At 42.5% G+C, this 22,764-nt stretch overlaps 2 protein-coding genes across 4 annotated transcripts in view; one reads left to right on the top strand and one right to left on the bottom strand.

Annotated features, from left to right (window-relative positions):
• RNF121 (ring finger protein 121) overlaps positions 1 to 18,358 on the bottom strand; it is a 79,712-nt gene extending 61,354 nt beyond the window's left edge. Inside the window, exons 1-2 of one of the 3 annotated variants that reach the window (XM_006064732.4) lie at positions 18,229 to 18,327; positions 17,221 to 17,336 (exon numbers count right to left, since the gene is read on the bottom strand). Coding sequence is in view for 2 of the 3 variants with exons in the window: in XM_006064731.4 (XP_006064793.1) it covers positions 18,229 to 18,291 (63 nt within the window). In the remaining variant the exon portion in view is untranslated. Of the gene's footprint in view, positions 1 to 17,220; positions 17,337 to 18,228 lie in introns of all 3 variants that reach the window. The other 2 variants (XM_006064731.4, XM_006064733.4) reach the window with 2 other exon arrangements.
• A 125-nt stretch (positions 18,359 to 18,483) lies between these two features.
• The window catches only part of XNDC1N (XRCC1 N-terminal domain containing 1, N-terminal like), a 36,483-nt gene continuing 32,202 nt past the window's right edge, over positions 18,484 to 22,764 (top strand). Inside the window, exons 1-2 of the mRNA XM_006064734.4 lie at positions 18,484 to 18,900; positions 22,497 to 22,668. Of these exons, the coding sequence (XP_006064796.4) occupies positions 22,624 to 22,668 (45 nt within the window). The 5' untranslated portion in view covers positions 18,484 to 18,900; positions 22,497 to 22,623. The remainder of the gene's footprint in view (positions 18,901 to 22,496; positions 22,669 to 22,764) is intronic.

Raw genomic sequence — 22,764 nt, forward strand, 5'->3', positions numbered from 1 at the left:
TTTGCCCTTGCGGTAGTCACAGTCCAAGGGGTAGAGGGCAGACAGACTATTAAACACAATATGATCAAGATAACCACTGACACATAAACAAAATGCTGTGTAAGCCCAGAGAAAGGAGAGATTAGCTAGTTTCTGAGCCTGTTATGAATACAGCAAAACCATCATGCTAGCTGTCTCTGTCTCTTGGGGAAAGATACCATGGCCTGCTGAGTGATTAGGATAACACGTCAAGTCCAAAGTTTCATGGCCTACGCATATTTGTAACTCCCACTTTCCTTCTTGTTCACATTCTTCTCTAACTCCTTAGCCCTAGCAAGAATTCAAGGCCAATTAATTAAAGTGCAATTATCTCATTTTTCATTACCTCATAAGTCATCTGGGGACCATGAAGACATTGGTCATGCGTAGTCAAACCGTGAAGCCTGCCATGGACAGCACACTGGGCAGCGGAGTGAGAGCAGACGCTGGCTGGGATAACTGCTGTGGCTGCTGTCTGCCCACCACTCCACCCCTCCCACTATCACCAGAAAAGCGCATGCTCCAGGCCAGCTAACTGGAAAGCTTTTTAAAACCAACTTTTCAAATTTCTACAGAAGTGGAAGGAATATTTAATGACCTCTCTCACATTCAACAATCATCAAATTTGGGGGCATTTAATGCTCACTTCCTGGGTTCTTCAATTCCTACCTCATAAAATTTCTATTTCTCCAACTGGCTTCCTCTCCACCTGGTCCTCCTCTCTCTCTCCTACCTGCACTCCAGCTTTCCACACACTCTTTACTTTTCTACCCATCCTTAAAGACCAACCCAGATGTCACCTCTTCCAGAAGCCCTTCCGGACCAAAACTATGAAACTCCTAAAGCCCATGTGTCTGGAATATCCACCCACCTATGAAATCTTCCTCCAGATTTTCATTGCCACACCTCGTTGGTCCAGACTTTATCTTGTGCTGTCTCCTAGACGTGCAGTCACTTCCAAGGTGCCCTCTCTGCCAGAACAATTCATAACAGAAGCAGCCACAGTAATCTTTATCAGACACCATCTGACTGCATCAGCCCCCTACTCTGACAACTATGACAATTTTCTACTGCCTTTGGATTAAAGTCCAAAACTCCTTGGTATGACACACAAGGCACTTCATCATCTGGTACAACCAGCTACTTATCTCAACACCGCCTTTCACTCCAGCCTCACTCCATCACCTACCACTCTAACGTGCTCCTCCCTTTTCTCCCTCAGTGCTTTGGCTGCTGCTGTCTTCTCTTCCTAGAATTCTTTCCTGACCTTCACTCTCTAGTTCATTTCTATTCCTTAAGATGCAGCTCAAATATCACCTCCTTTGTGACATATTCTCCAACTTTATTCACTCACACCCCCATTCAACAACTGTTAACTGATCATGCTATGCTCTAGACAGGGAATACAATAATAAATAAATAACAGCTCTCACTCTCAATGAGCTTAGAGTCTAGCAGATCTCCTCAGGCAGAGAGTAGTTCCCTTCCTCCTCTGTTCTCCAGAAATTTACAATTTGCACAAATCTCTAAGGTCATATTTATTGCATTTAATATAATACTTGTTTCTGAGTCTGTTTTTATCTCTAATCATCTTGAGGTCAAGGATCTTTTACTTTTAAGGCTTTATTAAGGCATAGCATCCATCTCAGGTGCACAATTCACTGACTGTTCATATATTTATAAAGTTGTACAGCCATCTTCTTTTAAATCATTTCCATCACACTATAAAGAAAGCTCAAAGCTCACTGGCCAACTCCCCATTCTTGTCCCTAGACCTGCTGCTGCTAAGTTGCCTCAGTTGTGTCCAAATCTGTGCGACCCCATAGATGGCAGCCCACCAGGCTCTAAGCAACCCCTAATCTACTTTATATCTCTATAGATTTGTCTGTTCTGGATTTTTCATATAAATGAACTCACACAATATGCTGTCTTTACTTACTGGCTTCTTTTATGTAGCATAACAGGTAGCATAATGTTTTTCAAGGATTATCCATGTATCATGATACAGCATGTATCAGTAGTTCACTCCTTTTTTGTAACAGGTAATCTTCTACTATATGGATATACATTTTATGTATCCATTTACCAGTTGATAGACATTTGAGCCATCTACTTTTTGGCTATTATAATACTGCTATGAACATTCGTATGTAAGTTTTTATGGAGACATATGTTTTTATTTCTCAAGTAGATTTCTAGAGTGGAACTACTGGGTCTTTTGGCAACTCTATGCTTAACCTTTTGAGGTACTGCCAAACTGTTCTCCACAGCGGCTGACCATTTACGTTGCCACTAGCAGTGCATGAGGAGTCCAATTTTTCTACATCTACAACACCTGTTATTACATCTTTTTGATTATAGCATCATATTGGGCATGAAGTTGTATCGTGGTTTTGATTTGCATTTCTCTGATGGCTAACGATGTTCAACATCTTTTCAAGTGCTTATTGGCCATTTGTGTATTTTCTTTTGAAAAAGGTCTAGTCAGATCATTTTTACTGGATTATTTACCTTTTTCTTATTAACTGGTAAGAGCTCATTACATATCCCAAATATAAATCCCTCATCAGAAATATGGTTTACAAATATTTTCTCCCATTTAGCAATCCAAAGTGGTCTGATAATCATCTGAATCTTACTCACTTTCACATTTCAAAGAACTAGCACATAATCTGATGCACTGCACATGTTCAGTAAATGTTAGGTGGACATTACTGCTTTTAACTGCTTTGAAGGCAAGAATAATGCCTTACTTGTTCAGCATCTCCCTCACATGTCACACCTAGCACTAGACATAAAGCGCATGCTTTGGAAATACACAGAGGCTGAGTAACTCTCACTTGAACAAAACAGTGGGAATGATGTTGCAGAAGAATCCAGAAGAACTGGGAAAGCCACCTGAAACCAACAGAACTTATTTACATTGGCTACTACCAGTTACCCCTGAGACCGCTGCTGCTCCCTGAGAGTAAGAAGCAATTCTTGCAGTGGCCCACACTAAGAAGTAGTCATCAAAACGTTCCATTACTTAGAAAACCAGCCACCCTCCCTCCATTCCCTCAGCCAGTGAGAGACAGCAAGCACACGACAGCACTAATTGAGACGCTGGCTCTGCTTGAAATGCCCTTTCTTCTCCTTCAGTTCAGTTCAGTTGCTCCGTCGTGTCCGATTCTTTGAGACCCCATGAATCGCAGCACGCCAGGCCTCCCTGTCTATCACCAACTCCCGAAGTTCACTCAAACTCACATCCATCGAGTCAGTGATGCCACCCAGCCATCTCATCCTCTGTCGTCCCCTTCTCCTCCTGCCCCCAATCCCTCCCAGCTTCAGAGTCTTTTCCAATGAGTCAACTCTTCGCATGAGGTGGCCAGAGTACTGGAGTTTCAGCTTGAGCATCATTCCTTCCAAAGAAATCCCAGGGCTGATCTCCTTCAGAATGGACTGGTTGGATCTCCTTGCAATCCAAGGGACTCTCAAGAGTCTTCTCCAACACCACAGTTCAAAAGCATCAATTCTTTGGCGCTCAGCCTTCTTCACAGTCCAATTCTCACATCCATACATGACCACAGGAAAAACCATAGCCTTGACTAGACGGACCTTTGTTGGCAAAGTAATGTCTCTGCTTTTCAATATGCTATCTAGGCTGGTCATAACTTTCCTTCCAAGGAGTAAGCATCGTTTAACTTCATGGCTGCAATCACCATCTGCAGTGATTTTGGAGCCCAGAAAAATAAAGTCTGACACCGTTTCCACTGTTTCCCTATCTATTTCCCATGAAGTGATGGGACCGGATGCCATGATCTTCCTTTTCTGAATGTTGAGCTTTAAGCCAACTTTTTCACTCTCCACTTTCACTTTCATCAAGAGGCTTTTTAATTCCTCTTTACTTTCTGCCATAAGGGTGGTATCATCTGCATATCTGAGGTTATTGATATTTCTCCTGGCAATCTTGATTCCAGCTTGTGTTTCTTCCAGTCCAGTGTTTATCATGATGTATTCTGCATATAAGTTAAATAAACAGGGTGACAATATACAGCCTTGACGTACTCCTTTTCCTATTTGGAACCAGTCTGTTGTTCCATGTCCAGTTCTAACTGTTGCTTCCTGACCTGCATACCCATTTCTCAAGAGGCAGGTCAGGTGGTCTGGTATTCCCAATCTCTTTCAGAATTGACCTAAAGAGACAGCCTGGTATCTGGATCACATCAGAGATGCACAGCTGGCAAAGGTGCTCCATCCTTTGTGGGTTTTAAGTTAAAAAGTGCTCCTCCTCTTAAGCACTAGCATGAAGTCCTTCATGATTATCAACAGTCTATAGTAAATACTGAATACTTTCCAAACTTGTAAGCATACAAATAGGACTGAGGGAAGCTTTGGGAAGAAGGAAAAACTGAAGAACATGGTTGGTTCTACCAGAAGGCCTCGATCAGTGGGGCAGGAAATGTCTCTATCATCTCTTCCTTTCTACTATTCAAGCTACAAACATAATCCAAGTCCTTCAACCTCATGCCTTTCTTGCCAGTCACTGTGTCATTCAAGTTCAAAATCTTCTGGTTTCCTAATACTGCCTGTAAGAGAAAGTAAGAACTCCCCAGTAGGCTACATAGTGCCCTCCAAGAATGCACTGAGAGTGAGCTCACGTGACCACACAAGGCCATGACCTGCCCCAGACTGCCTTCCAGTTCCACCCTCCTCTGCTCCTGCACACCTCTGGCATTTAACACATGCTCCCCTGCACTATACATAATACACCAGGAAGCACACTTTGAAATTAGTTAAATCTGGAAGCACTACTTGCCTGGGTTAAGGTATGTCTTCCCTGCCTCTCTAATCCCTTCTTCATTTCTGTCCCCCGAGTGATCTTTCTAGAATGCAGATCTGATCCACGGCACTCACCTAAGTGCTTAAAGTTCTTCCACAGTTAATCACCCAGTACATATAAAAATCCAAACTCCTCAGCGATCTCACACCCACCTCCGTTTCCAGTCGTGCTTTCTCACCACGCCCCGCCCTCTACTCACGATGCTGCGGTACCACTAAACCTGACTCGGTGCCCGGCCCTGCTGTCCCCTCCCTCTCACCTCCCACCTTGCTCATGTTGCTCCTTCTGCCCAGAGGCTCTTTCCCTTCTTTTCTTGGCTGATTAACCTCTGGTCATTTTTTCCACACCAGCTGAAATGCCACTGCTCTGGGGAGCCTCTCTTGATCTCTTGCCCCCCCTTTTCTGTGCTCACAGAGAGCTCTGTGAGTCTCTGTATCACAGCAGTTGTTACATCTGCTTATTTCACTAACTCTTCCACTGGACTATAAGCAGCCTGATAGCAGGGCCTAAGTCTTCATTATCCTTCACAGCTAAGACAGTGCTGTGATAAATGCTCAGTGCATACTTGATGAATGGATACATAAATAAACAGGATTCTCCCGCCATACACACAGCCTGGCCTAACAAATACCTTTATTACTTCTTTAAGCCGACGACACTGTGACTCAAGTGTCTCACTGACTTGTCTCAGTAACAACTGTGTGGTAGAGACAGGATAAAAAGGCAGCTCTTCAGAGTCTCAGACCAACGTCCAGAACTCTCCTCCCACTCTACATTCATATTTCCAACTGCCTAATTAACACCACCACTTAGATGTTTACACAGGCATCTCAAACTTAGCATAGACAAACACAAGTTTTCTGTATTTCCTTCTCCTCTCCCCGACAAAAATTTCTCCTAGTCTGTCCTGTCAGTACACAGTAACATCAGCCATGGTGTCACCAACTACTCAAGTGAAAGCAAAACAAACTCAAAAAACCTGAAAGTCAAGCTTGATTATTTTCATTCCATTACGTCCCATATCCAATCCACCAGCAAGTCCTGTAGGCTCTACTTTAAAGCATTCTAATTTCATCTCACCATCTCTGCCACCCTACTCACACTCCCCCTCGCCCCCAACTCTAAAACTATCATTTCTCACTCAGCCTCTTAACTGCCCTCCTCGAGTGCTCCCCTACAATCCATTCTCCTCAAAGCAGCCAGAAAGATCTTTTTGAAAAATGCAAATCAGCTCGCCTCACTCCTATTTTAAAAACCATCCAAAATCTTCATTGTACTCTCAATAAAATTCAACACATTCAGCAGCATCTACAGGGCCTTACATATGTGACTCTGCCAAACTCCATGATTTCATATGGTGCTATTTTCCTTTTGCTCACTGTAACTCAGCCCCACTGGTCTTCTTCTTTGGTCCCAAGACATGCGTAACCCGTTGCCACCGATTTGTAGTTGCTTCTCCCTCGACTTGACACAGTATGCTTCCAAATCTTCAGGCTGCTAATTCTTCTTCACTCAGGTCTCAGTTTAAATATCACCTCCTCAGAGGCATTCCATAAACCTCCCCATTGAAAGTAGCATCTCTCGTTGAGTCATTCTCCATCCTTTTCTCAGCGTACTTAACACCATTTGAAGTTATCCTGCTAGTTACTTACTCATTATCTGTGTTTCCCCTATTAGAAAGTAAACTTCACAAGAGCAAGGACCTTCATTGTCTTGTTCACTGCTGAATTACTGGGACCTAGAAAAATTCCTGACATTCTGAAGTTGCAAGTATTTGAATCAGAATGAATAAATAATATAGATTATATATTTAATAAACGCTTGATGAATGTGTGAGTGAATGAATTAAGGAATGGAATGGAAAAAGCAAAAAATAATAAGTGCACTGTATTTAATATTTTTATGGCTGCTCACTTTTCTCCACCCTGCTTTTGGTTTTGCTCAGATCCCCACAATCTCTTGGACTACTGTGGTACTCCCAACTAATTTCTTCTCCTTTGCCCAAGCTGATCCTTCCAAAAATAACTTCCACCCTTCTACCAGATTTGATCATTCTGAGTCATATATCTGAGTGTGTTGTAAGTTCAAGCCTCTTAGCATGTTGTTAAAAAGGCCTTGCCGACCTTATAACTCATTGCCATCCCCCTACATTTAATCTATATTCCACTAATACAGGAAATCTTACAGTTCCCAGAATATTCTATGTGGAATAGAATAGAATATTCTAACGCTTCTAAGCCTTTGCATATCTTTTCATTTTGCTGGACTACTCTTCCCTTTCTCACAGACTATCTACTGAACTCAATCCTCAAGAATCATCTCAAGCATCCTCTGTTAAGTTTTTAATGATTCCCTCAAGCAGTTAGTCACTCTCTCCTTTGTCACCACAGTACGTAACACACACTTGCACTACACTGCAATCATTTGTTTCCATGTCCGTCTTCCTCTGTGTGACCATTAGCCCCGTGAAAGCAGGAGTTATGTCTTCATGTTTGTGTCCCCAGCACTGTATCTGGCGTATTGAAGCACTCAATAAATGCTGACTGAAGGAATGAGTGGATGTCTTAATTCCTCAACCTGGCATTTGAAGTCAACCTCATACTGGCTCCAACCTATGTTTCTCCATTTAGTACTTAGTCCTCTCTTACTAAGAGAAGGCAATGGCAACCCACTCCAGTGATCTTGCCTGGAGAATCCCAGGGATGGGGGAGCCTGGTAGGCTGCCGTCTATGGGGTCGCACACAGTCAGACACGACTGAAGAGACTTAGCAGTAGCAGTAGCAGCCTCTCTTACTTGCTGATCCCCGATCACATTTACTTTCTCATATTTACTTAGGACCTTTATTTCTAACGCTCTCTCTCAGTTCAGTTCAGTTTCTCAGTCATGTCCGACTCTTTGCGACCCCATGAACCGCAGCACACCAGGCCTCCCTGTCCATCACCAACTCCTGGAGTTTACTCAAACTCATGGTCATCAAGTTGGTGATGCCATCCAACCATCTCATCCTCTGTCATCCCCTTCTTCTCCTGCCCTCAATCTTTCCCAGCATCAGGGTCTTTTCCAATGAGTCAGCTCTTTGCATCAGGTGGCCAAAGTATTGGAGTTTCAGCTTCAACATCAGTCCTTCCAATGAACACCCAGGACTGATCTCCTTTAGGATGGACTGGTTGGATCTCTTTGCAGTCCAAGGGACTCTCAAGAGTCCTCTCCAACACCACAGTTCAAAATCATCAATTCTTAGGCACTCAGCTTTCTTATAGTCCAACTCTCACATCCATACATGACCACAGGAAAAACCATAGCCTTGACTAGACGGACCTTTGTTGGCAAAGTAATGTCTCTGCTTTTTAATATGCTGTCTAGGTTGGTCATAACTTTCCTTCCAAGGAGTAAGCATCTTTTAATTTCATGGCTGCAATCACCATCTGCAGTGATTTTGGAGCCCAGAAAAATAAAGTCAGCCACTGTTTCCCCATCTATTTGCCATGAAGTGATGGGGCTGGATGCCACGATCTTAATTTTCTGAATGTTGAGCTTTAAGCCTCTCATTAATGTTTTAATTAAATTAAATTAAATTAAGCTTTAATGCTCTAGTGAAACTTAAATCATCCATTAAGGTCCAGCTCAAGCGTCTCCTTCTCCATGAAGTCTTCCCTAACCATTTTGATAAGAAGAGATTTACTTCCCCTACAGCACTTTGTTTTTTCTACTGATGAGGTATTTAGAATGTCTGATTTTATAATTACAGCCTTCCCAATTGAACTACACGTGCTACTTTTCTAACTGAATGATGAAAGCTCTTTGAAGGCATGAAATACGAATTAGTATATTTCTTCTCAACTTAAGTACCTAACACAGTGCATTGCACAAAGCAAGCAGGTATCACTAAATGTTTTATTAGTGGAGAAAAATATGTTTAATAGTATGCTTAGAGATAATAAGCCTCCAGTCCTTCACATATATGTGCTTTTACCTTGGTATAAATTAGTCTCCTGATCATATGATAAACATTATTCTTGCTTTAAGAATGAGCCCAACGTCATATCCTCTCTGAAGTCTTCCCTAACTCTCCCAAATACACTTTCACACTTTGCCATGTACCTGTGGTACCTGTACATGACTTCACTTATCACACTACACTGGTCATTATCACTTAGGGGGTCCCTCTCCCTACTAGACCATGAACTCTTGAAGCACAGAGTCTCTTTAAACATTTATGGGGTTCTTTTTTGGTTGTTTTTTCTTTTTGGCCACAACGTGCAGCATGCAGGATCTTAGTTCTTTGACCAAGGATCGAACCCGTGCCCCCTGCAGTGGAAGAGTGGAGTCTTTACCACTGGACTGCCAAGGAAGTCCCTCTTTAATCATTTATGAATTCCCAACACAAAATAAAGTATCTGGCAAAATTAAATGCTCAATAAATATACAGTGAATTTTGAAAACAGTAAATTAATGTTATAGAGTATACCAGCAATAGAGATCATGGCATCCCATGGCTGGGTTCAAATCCCAGTTCTACTTACAAGCTATCCACCCCTGAATAAGTTACTTGGCAATGCCTCAGCTTTTACTCATCTGGAAAGTGAAGACAATAATAGCATTAAAAGAGAATTAAAACAGCTAATGCATGTAAAATGCTTGGTGTAATGCCTGCCATGCAGCATGCACTGAAAAAGTTAGCTATTGTTTGTTATCATTAGAAAGAGAGCTAAAAGACAGGAAGCTTAATGACAGGCTCAGCAAGAGGGTGGGCTCAGTCCTATGGGAAAATGGGGAATAGAACGCCACTGGAGCCGTCCTCAGTAACAGACACACTCAGTTACTGAGAACATCCTACTGGGAAGGGGGAAGGAGGGCAGAGGGAACAGACCACGACAGGGCTATGCTCTCTGCCTCCAGCTTCCCCTTTCCCCACTGGTTCTCCCTAGTTGCTCAGGGCCAAAAGCCCCACGGCCACAACTCAGCATCCTCTTGGGATAGCTGCACTTTAGAGGGAACTAATGAGTTTATGTTTACCGACAGATTTTCCTCTGAGGAGCGGAGAGAAAAATGACTTCAAGAAGGGAAAACACAAAGAAATAAAATAGAGAAGAGGAATGACACTGGGTGGATTATCCTGGGTTGACTTCCACAGAGTAAGCTTTTAGGCCAATAGCCCCAGGTGAACTGAACCTAATTAACCCCAAGTGGAGTGAACCTAAATTCGTCAGAGGATTCTCTAGCAGGGCATGTGCCTCCATCATGGGTCAAAGATGCAAAGAAGTAGGATCTAGGAAAAGAGGACTAAAAAGATGAAGCTACAGAAATAAGAATTCTAGCCCAATCTGAAGAATACTGCAACAGAAGAAATCAAAGAAGGAAGAGGCTGACCAAAGAATGATAAACTCCCTTTCACTGTTACTTAGTCGAGCTAAGTTGTGTTCAACTCTTTTGCGACCCCACAGACTGTAGCCCACCAGGCTCCTCTGTCCATGGGATTTCCTAGGCAAGAATACTGAAGTGGGTAGCCATTTCCTCCTCCAGATGATCTTCTCCACACAGGTCTCCTGCATTGGCAGGTGGATTCTTTGTGTTTAAACACAGACTAGGTGACCACTTGCGGGGCGTGTTTGACATGGGTAAATGGATTAGATTTAAGATCCTTCAATAAGCATTTGAATATCTACGATAACTATTGTGAAAGATTAGGTGCTGGGAACACAGAGGTGAAAAATAATATGGTCTGTCCCCTCAGTAAGTTCACTGCTCACTGGGGGAAACAAACAATGCAACACAGTAAGTGCTGGCAGACGTCTGCCCAGGGCACTGTGGGCAAAAATCAGGTCCTCAAGATTCTGTGCTTATGACTCACTGCTGAGCAGTAATATGGCATTAATTAAAATTGGAAAAGCAGTTTATAAGCAAATAGTACTGTCAGGAGCTATTGTATTACTGCCCGGCCAGAACAGACAGTATGTCAGTTAATCTTTGCAATTTAGTCAACACTTCCTTAAACCTGAGTAGAATCCACATCTACAAACATTCTCATTTATTCAACAAATATAATCAATGTCTGCTATTGCCAAGCACTGGGTAAGGCAGAGGAATGCAGAGATGAGAAAGACAGTTCCTGCATTCAAAAAATTAGAACATTCCTCTTCATCTTTTCTTATTCTCTCTCCAACCTTCCCTTATTGACCAGCATGTGTATGTGCTCATCATGCCTGATTATTTGTGACCCATGGACCCGCCAGGCTCCTCTGTCCATGGAATCTTCCAGGCAAGAATACTGGAGTGGGTTGCCATTTCCTGCTCCAGGGGATCTTCCAGACCCAGGGATCAAACCCATATCTCTTGCATCTTCCGCATCTCCCTCACGGGCAGGCAGATTCTTTACCATTGTACTGCCTGGGAAGCTCTTTATTGACCAGAGGACACTTTAAATTCCTTCTGGAAGTAGATGAGTTATTAAGTAACAGGTTAATTGCAAAAGGAAAGAGTGAGCTGGTGGGGGGGGGGGGGGGGGGGCAGTGGGAGGTTTGTAATGGGAAACCAAATGGGAAAAACTGTAGACATGTAGACAGGGTGTCTGCCGGAGTATGAGACTCTGACTGCACAGAAAGTCAAAGGTTACGGTATTGGAGGTTATATGGAGGCCTTTTTGTCTACAACTTTCCTATCACCATTTTTTCTACTCTTATCCTAAGATTATGAGCACAGATTATTAATAATAATTACACCTTCATTCGGTCATTCTCTACCATTTACCAAGTACCCAACAGGAATTACAGGACTCTCAAAGCAAAGTAAAATACTTTCAAAGCTGCAGGAGACCTCTAGAAGTCATGTGGTCCAAACCTATCATTTCAAAGATGAAGAATTAAGGTGTGGAATCTCTCATAAGCTCTTATCTTCAACCATTTATTGAGTCATACTCTATGCCAGGCACCAAGGATATAAGGATGCATAGGAAAACAGCAACTGACTTAATTTTCTTGGGCTTCAAAATCACTGCAGATGGTGACTGCAGCCATGAAATCAAAAGATGCTTGCTCTTTGGAAGAAAAGCTATGACAAAGCTAGACAGTATACTAAAAAGCAGAGACATCACTTTGCCAACAAAGGTCCATATAGTCAAAACTATGGTTTTTCCAGTAGTCATGTATGGATGTGAAAGTTGAACCATTAAGAAGGCTGGGCACCAAAGAATTGACGCTTTTGAACTGTGGTGCTAGAGAAAACTCTTGAGAGTCTCTTGTACGGCAAGAAGATCAGTCAATCCTAAAGGAAATCAACTCTGAATATACACTGCAAGGACTGATGCTGAAGTTCCAAATACTTAAGCCACCTGATGCCAAGAGCCGACTCATTGGAAAAGGCTCTAATGCTGGGAAAGATTGAAGGCAAGAGGAGAAGCAGACAACAGAAGAGGAGATGGTTGGATGGCATCACCAACTCAATGGAGATGAGTCTGAGCAAACTCCAGGAGATGGTGAAGAACGGGGGAAGCCTGGAGTGCCGCAGACCATGGAATTGCAGAGTCGGACACAAAAAAGCAAAAAGCACTTTCAAAGAGAACTCAGTCTCAAAGAGTGTGATCACAAGTCAAATCATCTAGGTAAATGAAGTCCCACACTTACACAGTAGAAATGTCCAGCATAGGACAGCATGGGAAGTTATAGTACTCTTACTGCCCACAGTGGTTAAGAGCACAGATGCTGGAGTCATCTTGGATTTGAACCCTACCTCTGTCACTTACCATCTGTCCAAATTAGGCAAGTTACTTAAATCTCTGTGTCTCAGTTTCCACATCTGTAGAATGGATATAGCCATAATAATATCTATCTTGTAAAGTTGTGGTATGAAATTAGATAATGCATAGAAAACACTTGGCACAGGAACTGGCACATAGTAAGTACTGTATCATTTTGCCTTCAGCACTCTCCCGCTGAGCCCTGGCCTTAGAATCCTTCTGGACACAGTCTTCTAAGCATCTATTATCATCTGGCTGTCTCTGAGATAAAACAAAATCTGCTATTCTTAGTCTAAAACCTAGGTCTATCATTTATAACTAGTTTTTTTTTTTTGCACACTACATTACGCTACTACTCATTTTAAAATGATTAGTCTTTAAAAAGTCTTTAAAAAAAAATCTGAAGATACACGGTCAGATGGCCAAGATTAAACTTCAGTCACACATGCCTCAATCCTTCAACAAGCTCTTGACTTTCCCTAGAGAAGAAAATCCCTGGAAACAAGGAGCATTTATCAAATGTCTACAGGGAGAAACCCATGGGAGGGAAAACAAAAAACAAAACAAACAGTCCAAGATTGCTACTTTGAAAAAGCAACAGATGGGAATACCTACAGTCTGCCTGAGAAAAGAAGATATGATACAGATTGCCACTTCCTCCTTGATGTACCTATGGCACCTACTCCACTGACACAGCACCTGTGACACAAATTTGTACTTATCACTCTCCACCCAGGCTAGTCTGTGACCTCCTTGAAGGCAGTTATCACACATTATCCATCATGATATGATCAAGCATAGCACAGTACCTGGAACAATTAATCGAAAAGTTTGATGAATTGATAAATGAACACAGAGAAAAACCATGAAAGACAAGGAAAAAAGGTATTAGTGTAGATCAGACTAGTTCTATAAGACAAGAGCACCTTGGGCTTGGACCTTAAATACACATAGGATTTGGAAAGACATAGGGAGAAAGGGAAGGTACTCCAGGCAGACAGGACAGCACAAACAAAGGCCTGGCAGGAATCAGAAACATGGTTCACTGGACCTGAGAGCTTTAGTCACAATTTAGTTCAACAGTTCAATTCTCATAGGGATGCTGTAAACATTCAATTTAAAAAAAAAAAGCACATACTACTAAGGAGAGGAGTGTATTACCACTATTCAAAAATAATAATTGTTGAACACTGTTTGGTGCCTGCTTTATGCCAGGCCCCACACCGAGTGAAGGGACTGTGACCATGAGCAAGATAGACCTGGACTCAGCTCTTGGGCAGCCAACAGTCTAGTGGGGAAGACACAAACAGTTAAAATAATGCTTGGTAGAGGTGGGCTAGAGGAAGTACAGGGAGGCTGAAGGAACATAAAATAGGGTCACCCAATCAGTGGACAGTAAGAGAAAGCTCCCTGGCTTTTAAAGTGTGGTTTGAGACACTTAACGGGTTCTGAGTCCCTTCAAAGTCTACGAGTCTTCAAAGTGAGATTTTTTTTTTAAATAAAGGGTTTCATGACTAAGGTTTAAAAACCACCAATCTAATCCAATCTTTTCTCTTAACAAGAATAAATCAGGGCCCAGAAGAGGTAAATGACACACTAAAGGCAACAATAAGTTAGCTGTAGGCTGCTTTGAACTTGAGCTGGAAGCTACTCACTGATCTGCATGATATCATATCATTTTGGCAGATGAACAACTACTGGGAGCAGACACATCCAGAATTCACAGGAACTATCCAGGCAGGCAGGCTGGATTAGTTGGATGCTGAAGTGCTTTTTTAGCTTAGGTCCCAAGCCAGGTCTCCATGCCAAGATGGTGCCTCCAATTCCTCTAATGGCTGGCCCACTACCCCTTCACGAAGGAACTCACAGGCTCCAGGAGTAAGTCAGCTTCCAGGCCTCCAAGCTGGTACCCATGCTTTATCCTCCCCAACACGCTCAAGCACCCTATGGTGTTTAGCAAGTGAAAGAACTTAGCCAGTCATCACAGCCTGTGTAATACCTAGCCTGAGCTGGCTAGACCCAGAGCTCATCTCCCTAACTGCCACTGGGCCGGTCACTCCCCATGACCAGGGAGGGGCTCAGCAGAATCACATTATTGGTAAACTAAAGGATCTGTATAGAAAAACCAATATTCTTTTAGTTACCCCCACTCTGAACCTCTCAGGAATGAAATGCTGCTTTACAGATTTGTGATGGGTCCTTTGTACATTAAGAAAGGGGTAGTTTACTTTGCTAAGATGAGCCTGGCTTGAGAATGGAACCTAGGTGCTCAGCATAACACGGTGGTGTAAAACTTAGTTCTGCACAGCAGAGGCAGACTCCAGTTGGAATCTGCACTTCCCCATCATGAACTGTTGGAATCCTAGGAATGCCACTTAGCCTCTCTTGCCTCAGTCTCCTCATTTACAAAATGCAGTAAACACCAACTAATTCACAGGGTTGCTGTTAATAATAAATGAGATAATGCAGGCTTTAAACAGGAGCTGGTTTATGATAAGGGCTCAATAAACAGTGGTCTTTACTAGTAGCTCTTTTCCTAAGCCCTCTTTTCTATTCAGGAGAAGCAGTAAGTGAAACCTAAACTACCTTAACTACTATAGATATTATACAGAGTGAAGTAAGCCAGAAAGAACAACACCAATACAGTATACTAACGCATATATATGGAATTTAGAAAGATGGTAACAATAACCCTGTGTACGAGACAGCAAAAGAGACACTGATGTATAGAACAGTCTTATGGACTCTGTGGGAGAGGGAGAGGGTGGGGAGATTTGGGAGAATGGCACTGAAACATGTAAAATATCATGTATGAAACGAGTTGCCAGTCCAGGTTCGATGCATGATACTGGATGCTTGGGGCTGGTGCACAGGGATGACCCAGAGGGATGGAATGGGGAGGGAGGAGGGAGGAGGGTTCAGGATGGGGAACACATGTATACCTGTGGCGGATTCATTTTGATATTTGGCAAAACTAATACAATTATGTACAGTTAAAAAAAAAAAAAAGAACCATGGGATTCAAGGAAAAAAAAAAAAACTACTATAGAAAGTAATAATGAAAAAGAAAAAAGGAAAGGAAAAGAATATGAATAAACTAATGGCTGCTATTCCAGACTACTTATGCTAAGGACATCTGATACTGGAAAACAGATCAGATATCCTAAAGAAATCAGAGCATGCAGTCTTTCCAAAGAAGTGGCATCTTAGCTAGGTTATCCATTACTTTTTTATAATCTGAGCTTCACAGTAGTTTCTCTACCAAGTAGAAAGTGTTAAAGGAGAGCAACTCTGATACTACATGCTTCTTTGTAAACCTAACCTTTCATTTTTCAGCTTCAACACATCTCCATCATAAAGACTTCAATGACTCTCAGCAGATTTGAGTGCTTGTCTCTAGCGCCCCACTGAATCTGTTACACCCTTCCATTATAAAAAGTATCTAGTATTGCAGCGGGCCATTTGCATGTCTTTTCTCTACATTACAAATTGGTAAAGATCCTGTCTTACTCATCTTTGAATTCCCAGTGCGTAATACATGGAAGATTCCCATAATTACAAATTAAAGGATGGATTTCACCTTCTGTTTCACTAGTTAAGGATGCTAAAAAACAGCTGGGGAAGCTTTAGTAGAAACTCACTCACAAACTAAGGTCAGCCAGACCATACCCCTGCCTCTCCCCCTCCTTATTTGAGCTTGAAGGGAAAACTGTTCCTGCTTCCCAGAGTTACTTTCTTAAACACACAAGGAAAAGGACAGAACCAGTCCACACAGAATTTCCAGACAGCAGATTATATTATTTCTTAGTAAATGAAACAAGGAACAGAAGTTTCTGGGATGAATGCTAGTGCTTCATATAAAGTTGACTTCTAGGCATGACACTCTGGAAGTATAATTATGATACTAGAAGCACTTAGGTTTTTAAAACAATAAGGAAGATAAGCAAAAATCAAAAATACCTAACTTCAAAACTTTATTTTCTCCTTTGCCAAAACGTTTGCTCTTTATCTCAATGAACCCTGGTATATGTAACTGATATCAGCTCCCCCCACCCCGCCCCCGCTCAAAGGAGGCCATGATTAACAAAGCATGTATAATAACCTAAACACATTATTTACTTTTACAAGGCACTTTCAAATACATCTCACTGAACTACAGGAAAGCATAATCACAGAAACTTAAAGCTGAAAGGGGCTTGGAAGTCATTTCCACAATTACCCCACTTCACCAACCAAGTGGTATCCAAACATTCCTAGTCTTTAGTGACTGAAAGATATGGGTCTAAAACGGTTCTTTAAAAATCTCTCCCTGCTCTGACCACTTGTCAGTTTCTCAGTCTCCTCTCCCCATCTTAATGTTCCCAATCAGGTAAACCCAAACCTCCAAGTCATCCCACCAACAAACAACAAGCTTTGCTTCTCAAGTCCACTTCTACTCCTTTTCTCTGGGCCTCATCCCCAATCCCCACCCAGCCAAGGCCTCTAAGAAGCTGATCCCTCAGAGATCCCACTGGTTCCATCCCTGACAATCAAACCCCTTTCTCCTATTCCTCCCTGCTGTCCATATGCTGTCATGGGCAAGACCACTGGCACCCCTAGCCATGAATGTACCTTTGGCCTGGGAATCTTTTCCCTTTCCTTTCTCACCTTCTCTCTCTGCTTCTCAGCGCTGTCCCTTCATTCCCTTCAAACTCAATGTCTCCTTCCTCCTAGTGATTTCCTTCAAGGACCACTGGTCACTGAATACACCCGTTGTTAAATGCCTGTTACGTAGGTAAAAGAGACATACACCCTCAACAGCTCACTCTCAAAAAACTCGTAAGTCTAATAGGAAAGAGGGAAAGGGTGAAAGAGAGGTAATCGCTGATTCGTTAAGACTCGACTCCTCTGAGAAGCCTTCCCTACCCCAAACTGAACTGGTCCCCTCTTCTCGGTGCCACCGTCATACCTCCGATGAAAAGACTTCTTGTGCGTATCCTACCACCATACCTTGGGTTCTTCTATGGGAAGGTCCCTAGCACCTACCCCTGAGCTTCGCTCAAAGGTGATACTGAAACGTTTAAGTGAGTGAATGGATAAATTTCGCTATACAATCGTTCATTCACCCATTCGTTCTATCATTCGTTGACCAAAACTCTATCGAGCCCACATTACGTACAAAGTTCTAGAACTTAAAGCGCTCTAACATAAAAAATAACTCAAACCTGTAATACTAGTAGATAAACACTCTTCCCTGGTCCGCGTCCCCCGCCCCGACTCCTAACCCAGACGGTCCTTTCCTTTCCCTCAGTGAAAACCCGGCTTTCCCTCACAGACGTCTACGCCCCTCTAACGCAAACCACCTGGCAGCCCTTCAGTCCTCCCCAGGACCCTTAGCTAATAATCCTAAATCTTAACACCCCTACCTCTCTGGCTTCTCTCTCTGTCCCCCACCCTCCACCCTTGAGGTTGCTGCAAATCTTCTACCCCATGACTGCCTCAGAGTCCCCGAGTCCTGGGTACCTCAGATTTCCCTCTCCGCGCACCCGCTCCCCAGTTGGCTCCTTCCCTCTAAAGATCTCGTCTCTCCTAGGACCCCTACTCCCGATACCTCCCCTCCCTTCCCTTCAGTTTCAGGCTGAATCTTTCTTCTCCTCAACTCTCAACTCTTCTCACCTCATCCAGCTCCCGTTCCCCGGCAGCACCGGCTCCAACCTCCACCTCCACCACTGCCGCCATCTTCACGGCTCTCCCCCTCCCCACAGGCCCCGCGCGAGCCAGCTGCTTCCGCCGCTCAACTGCTGCTAGCCAATCGGCTGTACAAGCTTCGGCAGAGGGGGCGGGACACCAAGACAGGCAGAGACCCGAAGGCAACTAAGAGACCGTCTGCCTGCTACCCACTTAAAGGTTAAGGAGGGGTGGATTCCGTGTACTTGTAAACTTCGGCGGCGGAGGAGGGATCTTGGGAAATGAGAAATTAGCCTTGTATTATTTTCAGTACAAATATGTCACCAATTTGCCCCTGTGTAGAACCAAAGAGAAGGGCACCTAAGCTGTCTACTTTGCGACGCTCCCTCAATGGGCAACTCGAGGGAAGCGAGGAGACTACGGGACTACATTTCCCAGAATGCATAGAAACTGACCCGGAAGTTTAAAGTCCGCTTTCTCAAGGAGATTTGCAATGCGTGAAATAAACGTAAACCACCCGAATGTATTTTTCTGTCTATAGCACGTGTCTTCTTACCTTAGTGCGAGTCATTTTCCGGAAACAGCGGCTTCTTGAGGCCCCAGAACCTGTTCCCGGGCTTCGGGAGGCGGAAGAGTGGTGCTTCGAGTCAGAAGGCGGAGGTTAGAGAGCCAAATTGGCGGGAGAATTTTTTTTTGGGGGGGGGGGGGGTGGTCCAAGATCTAAGGCAGCGGTGGCACTTCGAGGTCCATTATCCCGGGTGAGGGTCATTCGGGTTTTCGATGGAGAGGAGAATGGACAAAAGGGAGGAAGGGTGGCCATAAAGGAAGTGGACAGAATAGCGCATTCCGAGAAGCGGTGGAAGTAGCGGCTTAGACTCAGGAATCTGAGAGCTGAAGAGTCTTGCGGGACTTACACCGCCCCCAAACTACTTCTTAAGCTCTCACGCCTCCGGATCCACTTCACACATCTTCGAATTCTTTACTGTGCCCACACACTGCGTCCGCAGCTTCTACCCTTACTCCCGTCCTGCACATCTTACTCACTATGCTGCACCCCAGCTTACAGTTTTCCTATCTCATTTCCAGCACCCTGTTTTTTTTGTACTTTGTACATCTGAACCCTACACCTCGCAACCCTGTGGTCCCTGCTTACACTTCATCCTGCCCCCCCGGAGGTCCCGGCTGAATCCTCAGCATAGATAGGGCTAGGATGTCTTGTGGGCTCACATTATTAGATTGACCGTCAACCCTATTTGGGACCATCTACATTTATTTAAAATGGGAATTATATTTATTATGTGAAACTGGGTACAAAGAATATTATAAACACCGTATACTCACCACCCCCAATTGACGATTGACATCATAATCTATTTGCATACTCATTTTTAAGAAAGATAATATGAAACAGAAATGGAATTTATCTGTGTCCTTTACTATCAGATTCATTACCCTTTCATTCTCCCTAGAAGCAAGTCCTATAATTAGCTGTGTATTCTCCCAGTCTGTTGAAAAAAAAAAAAAATAGTGTGTATTCAGTGGGCAGTACAAGTATTGTTTCATTTCCTTTTGTAAAGAAACTAAATGCTATTTTTCTATATATAGTTATTTTTTTATATAACTTATTCTTTCACTGTTTTGGGGGGAGGCAGTGTATCCTCCATGTTTGCATCTAATTTATTCCTTTTAACTGTTATATAGTATTCCATATGATATAGAAAATTTCATTCATCCATTCCTCAACTAGTGGACATTAGAGTTTTATGCTTTTTGCTATTAGAAACATTACATGTATCTTTTTATGCACAGGAGCTAGAGCTGCACTGTTTAAGTAAACCAGGACACGTGGCTATTCTTGAAATGTAGCTAGTCAGAATTAAGATGTGCTGGAAGTGTTTATGAGAGAGCCCATTTCCCCATATTATTGCCACTCCTTCATATTGTAGACTTTTCTATTTTTTCCAGTCTTAGAGGAACAGGTATTTGCACTTTCCTTATTATCAGTGAGGCTGAGCACTTTTTTATATGGGGTATTGGTCTTTCAGATTTTATCTTATGCGAACTGTATGTTTGTATTGTCTCCCCAGTTTTATATTGGACTGCTTGCCCTTTTCTTGCCGATTTGTAGTATTTAAAATTTAAAAACAATAGCAGTTTGTGGCCCATTATTGGTTGATGAGTTTGTGTTTGCCAGAAACTTCTGAGCAATTCTGATTGAATTATATTGACCTAAGAAGTACTCTTTTCAATGAATATTTATTTATGCCTACTGTGTTCCAGCATCTCTCTAAAGTGTGGGAGATGATGAGCATGACAAAAATCCATATCCTCAAAGAGCTCACTGCTCAGTGTGGGTACACACAGAATAAATAAGCTGATGCCAAAAACCAAGAACAACAGCATATGCAAGGGCAGTGAGGTCAGAAAGCACTTAATCCTGTGAGAACAAGCAATTTGATAGATAGTGATCTTCATAAAAAATACTGTATATGTCTTATTCACCACTGTGTAACCTGGTCCAATGTCTGGTACCTCCTAGACACCCCCCTCCTCAAAATATTAGCTAAATAAAATATCTAAGATTGACAGCTTCAGGGTCCCCAAGCCTGGAGTGTAGTGTTGGGACTGGTTCAGTCAGATGTGTATGTTAGTTATGAGAGATGGTGGAGTTTTTCCATCAAATCACAGGTGTATACTGGGAGTTTCTCCAAAACAGAGACCCTATCTATGTTATTTATTTTTCTGTCTCCAGTATCTAGCAGAGAGTAAGAAAAATTGTTGAATGTTCAGTGAGTTCCTAGAATGAGAATAATCGGCTTTAGTTAATCTAAAGGCCTGGGAGGTGACTCAGGACTCACCCTGACCTCTTCTTTCTTTGAAGCCTTGGTACCATCTTGAATGCAACCTGTGACCTTTGGAAGGGTATTCATTAGACTTTGGTTACTGCTGGCACAGCAGCTACCTCACTCTGAGCATTCCATGATGGCTGACCATTTGGAGCCTGATTTTTATGGTCATTCATTCAGCGGACACTGGTTAATCTGAAACTATGTTTCTCCCTCTTAATGAGGATACAGAAATAAATCAAACATGAAGCCTGTCTTCCAAGAGCTTACAGTTGGTCAAGGGACAAAAGACATATGCAGATTATTGTAATATAGAATTGAGAGGAGGGAGCTATCACTTTGAGTGCTGAGCAGAGTGGAGGTGACATTTGGCCATCAAATATGCATTAAATTTGTCAGTGGAAGAAGGAAAGAGCATTCCAAGCAGAGACAATGGCATGAACAAAGTCTCAGAGGTGGGAAAAAGGTTTTTTGGTGGGAAGGACACAAGACTATTATGACAAGTATATCGAGGTCATGGACTCATTTCAGGGACCACGTGAGTGAAGAAACGTGAGTGAAAGGGCAGGAAAATATTTGAAGAGAGATCCCATCTAAAGACATTCCGACAACTTTAAAATACCTCTCTCTGTCCAAGGAATTGTTGAAGCTAGGTGATGCATGAGAGTTCATTATACTAATATATGTGTGTGTGTGTTCACATATATTTAAATTTTTCCATAAAAAGTTTAGCAAAAGACAAAACACAAATTCCCACATAAACTTTTAAGATTAAATAAATAAAGTAATTATGGTAAAACATCCCCTGCTGAAAGGAATAGTAGGAGATAAACCAGGAAATGGACAGATCTATGTTGTAGATGCTTTGAGGGGTCAAACTGAATTAAAGTTTATTTAGTCCTACCATATAGCAAGGGATTTGCGTATGTCAGCAAGCCCTTGAAGATCTCTAGTAGAGAAGTAACTTAATCTAAGAAGATTCGTTTTATGGGAAGGAAAAAAAACAAGAATCTTGTATTCCTTATTTAGTTGAATGTTTGTTGCACCTCTTTACTATGTGCTAGGTAGAATCTAGGGTTATAAAGATGGATAATTTAAGGCATAGTTCATGCCTTGAGGGCTCACCTTCATATAAATACAACATCTACGTGTTTACATATATATAAAATATATATAGTACAATAATTCTATTTATTATATGTATATATATATGTTTGTACTTGCTGCTCTATTGCATTCCAGTTGTTTTACTTTTGTTGGAATTTCATCAGCGACTCTAGATCTGCTCCCACCACCCCACCAACACCATCATGGTCATCAGAAATAGTGACTCATGTACTGATGTAAATAACTTCTGTTACCAGAAAAACATTCAAGGCTTGTTTATTTTCCTTTTGTTCTCTTCTTCAGTAGTAACATGATGATTCCTTCTCTTCTGGAAGTGGATGGGACCAAAATATAGGCACCAAAGTGGTGACAGAAGAAATCTCAGGAGAAAGCATTTTGCCTTGTGCTTAGGACAACTGCTGGGCCCACCATGGCTCCAGTGAGGATTAGCCACGTGGTGTCATTCTCCTCTCAGGTATGTTAATTAGCAGGCATGGTTTTTTTTCCTGGTGATTGAAAAGAGTGAAAGAAAAAAAAGGAGACTGGACACCAGTGAAGCAACCTAGCAGCA

The sequence above is a fragment of the Bubalus bubalis genome, chromosome 16 (assembly GCF_019923935.1).
Source record: "Bubalus bubalis isolate 160015118507 breed Murrah chromosome 16, NDDB_SH_1, whole genome shotgun sequence".
Classification (NCBI taxonomy): Eukaryota; Metazoa; Chordata; class Mammalia; order Artiodactyla; family Bovidae; genus Bubalus; species Bubalus bubalis.